Source organism: Triticum dicoccoides, unplaced genomic scaffold (genome assembly GCF_002162155.2).
Source record: "Triticum dicoccoides isolate Atlit2015 ecotype Zavitan unplaced genomic scaffold, WEW_v2.0 scaffold193964, whole genome shotgun sequence".
Lineage (NCBI taxonomy): Eukaryota > Viridiplantae > Streptophyta > Magnoliopsida > Poales > Poaceae > Triticum > Triticum dicoccoides.
Window position 1 is genome coordinate 1 of NW_021231464.1, and position 643 is coordinate 643.

At 53.3% G+C, this 643-nt stretch overlaps 1 protein-coding gene across 1 annotated transcript; it reads left to right on the top strand.

Annotated features, from left to right (window-relative positions):
* Positions 1-3: 3 nt before the first annotated feature.
* LOC119344933 (cationic peroxidase SPC4-like) lies at positions 4-288 on the top strand (the record flags this gene model as incomplete). Its single annotated transcript, XM_037615213.1, has 1 exon — positions 4-288. A coding segment is annotated over one exon (285 nt), but the record flags the coding sequence as incomplete, so codon positions are not given.
* Between the last annotated feature and the right edge of the window lie 355 nt (positions 289-643).

The window sequence follows — 643 nt, forward strand, 5'->3', positions numbered from 1 at the left end:
TACGTGAACCTGGTGAACTGGGAGGGGCTCTTCGTGTCCGACCAGGACCTCTTCACCAACGCCACCACCCGGCCCATCGTGGAGCGCTTCGCGCGCAGCCAGCGCGACTTCTTCGACCAGTTTGGCGTGTCCATGGTCAAGATGGGCCAGATCAAGGTGCTCACCGGCGACCAGGGCCAGGTTCGCCGCAACTGCTCCGCTCGCAACACCGGCACTGCTGACGGCCTCCAGTGGTCGTCCCTGGTGCAGACCGTCGTCGACGCCGCCGCGGAGAGCCTCGGTTTCTAAATCTAGTGGAGTAGCTGTTAGCCATGCATGTCGTAATAAAATATGAGCAGGGCAGCCATGGTTGATGAGGCTGTGTAATGTACCTTGTCTTGACCCAAACGTCTGCTAGGCTGCCAGCTAGCAGACTTACGGTGACCTGTTAGTTTAATCGATCGATGCTTATGTTTCCTTGTTTCTAGCCCTTTTATCGCGGATTACACCCAGCCTCAACAACGCAATCTGGCAAAGACATTACCGATGCACACAGCCAACGACAGTAAAAAGAAAAAGAACATGCAACAGTGATCAATTTCTTGTAGCTGCAGCATAAACCAACATTTAAATTGTAGCTGCAGCATGAACCAACATTTAGGCA